This window comes from Limulus polyphemus, unplaced genomic scaffold (assembly GCF_000517525.1).
Source record: "Limulus polyphemus unplaced genomic scaffold, Limulus_polyphemus-2.1.2 Scaffold3183, whole genome shotgun sequence".
Classification (NCBI taxonomy): Eukaryota; Metazoa; Arthropoda; class Merostomata; order Xiphosura; family Limulidae; genus Limulus; species Limulus polyphemus.
In genome coordinates this window covers 112,237-114,877 of record NW_013668793.1, presented here as the reverse complement: position 1 = coordinate 114,877, position 2,641 = coordinate 112,237, and the positions used below count along the sequence as shown (strand labels likewise).

The following is a 2,641-nucleotide window of genomic DNA, read 5'->3' as shown; positions in this document are numbered from 1 at the left end:
TCCTTATAGACCGATCGTAGCCTAGTGGTTAGTGTCTCCGACTGTGATCTGAGAATCCATGGTTCGCGTCCCGTTTCTAATTAATAAGCCCTCGTGTAGCTTTGCTCGAAATTCATAACAAACCAAATCCTATATGACAAAAACCAGTATTGTACGCACCAAATTGCTTCTGGACTGAGGGTTGTACACAAAACGTAAACATATTATTATTTTAAACTTATTTATAAGATAATGATTCTAAAATTCATTTCAACAAACAAAACAAAATGCAAAATATGAGATCGATACTATATTTCACTGAAACATATAACAACAGTAAACTCCCCTTACCCCCCGCAGTTGAACATGGGTCCCAGAAAATTGTCTGACTACTACTCACGTGGGTCCTGAGTTTGGAAAGTTTAGAAACTCCTGTTCAAGATGACAAAAATTACAAAGGTATATACACATCTAAGTGCATCTGGATATATAAAAATACAACGTGATACATGCCAAGTGTCTTCTAGACATGTAAACTTAACGTAGTTTGTACCAACTGTCTCCAGGACTACACAAACCAACTTCGATATTTACCTAGGTACATCTAGACATTTAAAAACCAACGTGATGACATATCACCCTGATTCTAATGAGTAGCATGTTACTTACTTCATAATAAGCCATGTAGCCCGTCTCTCTGGTTGAAGGCCCTTCTTCACCAGGACCATCAACAGGCGCTTCTATTCCGTTGTCTTCTGGGTCTAACAGTGTGTACGACCTTCCATAAGTGGGAATACCAAGAACTAACTTCTCGGGTACAACTCCAAGCTTCAAGTAATAGTCTACAGTCCACTCCTATAAAGTTAAAGATTTAATACTTTAATCATCGTTATTCCCCGAAAGAGAACCGAAGACCACCTGGAGGGGTCACCTGTTTTAACTACTCGCACCATTATACAATAGTGTGTTTTCTGTCAGTCAGTCAGTAGACATTAAAATGACGTCTCATAAGGGACGCTTAACGTTGTAATTTGTACTGTCGTGCGTCAGTAAAACGTGCGCATGTAATGAATCACGAGAATAATTGTGTATTCTATAGGCTACAACACAGCATGACACATAAACTTCAAAAGCAAGAAATAATAATATTTTACTCTTAATTTTGGTTTTATTTACTTTTGAAATAAAACATTTTCGGGGACCCTGCGGAAGTACATCTAGTTGCTTGACAATACAGTAACAGTGAACAAAAATATGCAATGTTTATTTTAAAGAATGATAACCTTTTGTCATCGGAACTTGTTTTGTGACTGTTAACGACTATATAGTCTTACGGGATGCAGCTTCTTATGAGTTGGCCTAAAATGCAAAAAGGACATTCAGAATGAGAAAAGGACTCGTTAAGATAAATATAACCAATTAATTGTTACTGTTTTAACTACTTCTGAAAGAAAACAAAAAGTTTTGTTCACTTGGCATTTTGGCTTGTTAGAGAATGGTTTTAATACTCATATCTGACAACATGCGCTACGTACACAAGGAAATTGGCGGTGAACAAAATATGTAAGTATTCATTACGAGAAACGTAATCAATTAATTGTGTAATATTTGGTATTTTGTTTGTTTGTTTTTTTGCAGCAAATATGTTTATTCATTCGTTTTATTACAGAAATAGAAAATCGGTGATTTACACTAGTATATTAACTCCTTTTCGTGAAATGAATGTCCTTTAATACGCTAGGCCTACCGGCTTTTTATGTATCATTCAAATCCAGAAACAATTCCTAAAGACTTCAAAATAATATTTTACGACATTCGAAAAGCATACCTAGGGTCTTCAATACTGTGTAGTACTCGCCAATTACCTTTGTTCACAATTTATTTTCAGTGATAATAATAATAACAAAAAAACTTATCAACTTCAGAGCTCAATTTCGGGAACATTAACAAGCTAAAACACTGGCTTACCACATTCATGTCGTTCCTTTCGTCCCATTCACTAAAGTCAGGACGTTTTAACAGTGGAGCGTGATGTTCGGTCTCATCTTCGTATGCTGTGTGGTAATCGTAGGCCAAAATGTTCATGAAGTCTACGTTCCTAAAACAGACGAGACCGTTAATGACAAGGTACAAACTGTAAATAGTGGATATAAGTGATAAAAATTACCGGAAATATAAAACTGTATATCTCAGTTTTGAGTGATAAATATAGTTTGAAATGGTGAGATGTTTATAGTGTTGTTAAATGTTTTTTTTTTAGAACAGCAACATTATCATTATCCCTAATACTAACCAAACACTTATTAGACAAAATACTGGAAATATAAAAGTTATTTAATTTTGTATTTGAATAATTTGTGTTCAAATATGGCCATAATTAAAATTATCAGCATAAATAAGAATTATGGCCCTATTTTAATTTTTCATAGAATTCAAATATAAAATGAAATCCTTTTTTTTATATATATTTCCGGTAATTTTTATCACTTATATCCACTATTTTTTTTCAAAAGTGTAAATTATTTTTGGGTTTGTCCTGCTACAAATATCTAATAATCGCTATATTACTGAACTTAAAAAACAAAACAAAAAACCTTTATTAATAAATAATAAATCACTAGATGAAATTAATCCAAGAAAAATATGTTTCAAAGCTCAATAT

At 33.2% G+C, this 2,641-nt stretch overlaps 1 protein-coding gene across 1 annotated transcript in view; it reads right to left on the bottom strand.

Annotated features, from left to right (window-relative positions):
• The window catches only part of LOC106468836 (titin-like), a 37,242-nt gene that overhangs the window by 6,828 nt on the left and 27,773 nt on the right, over positions 1 to 2,641 (bottom strand). Inside the window, exons 7-8 of the mRNA XM_022397194.1 lie at positions 1,948 to 2,077; positions 649 to 834 (exon numbers count right to left, since the gene is read on the bottom strand). Of these exons, the coding sequence (XP_022252902.1) occupies positions 649 to 834; positions 1,948 to 2,077 (316 nt within the window). The remainder of the gene's footprint in view (positions 1 to 648; positions 835 to 1,947; positions 2,078 to 2,641) is intronic.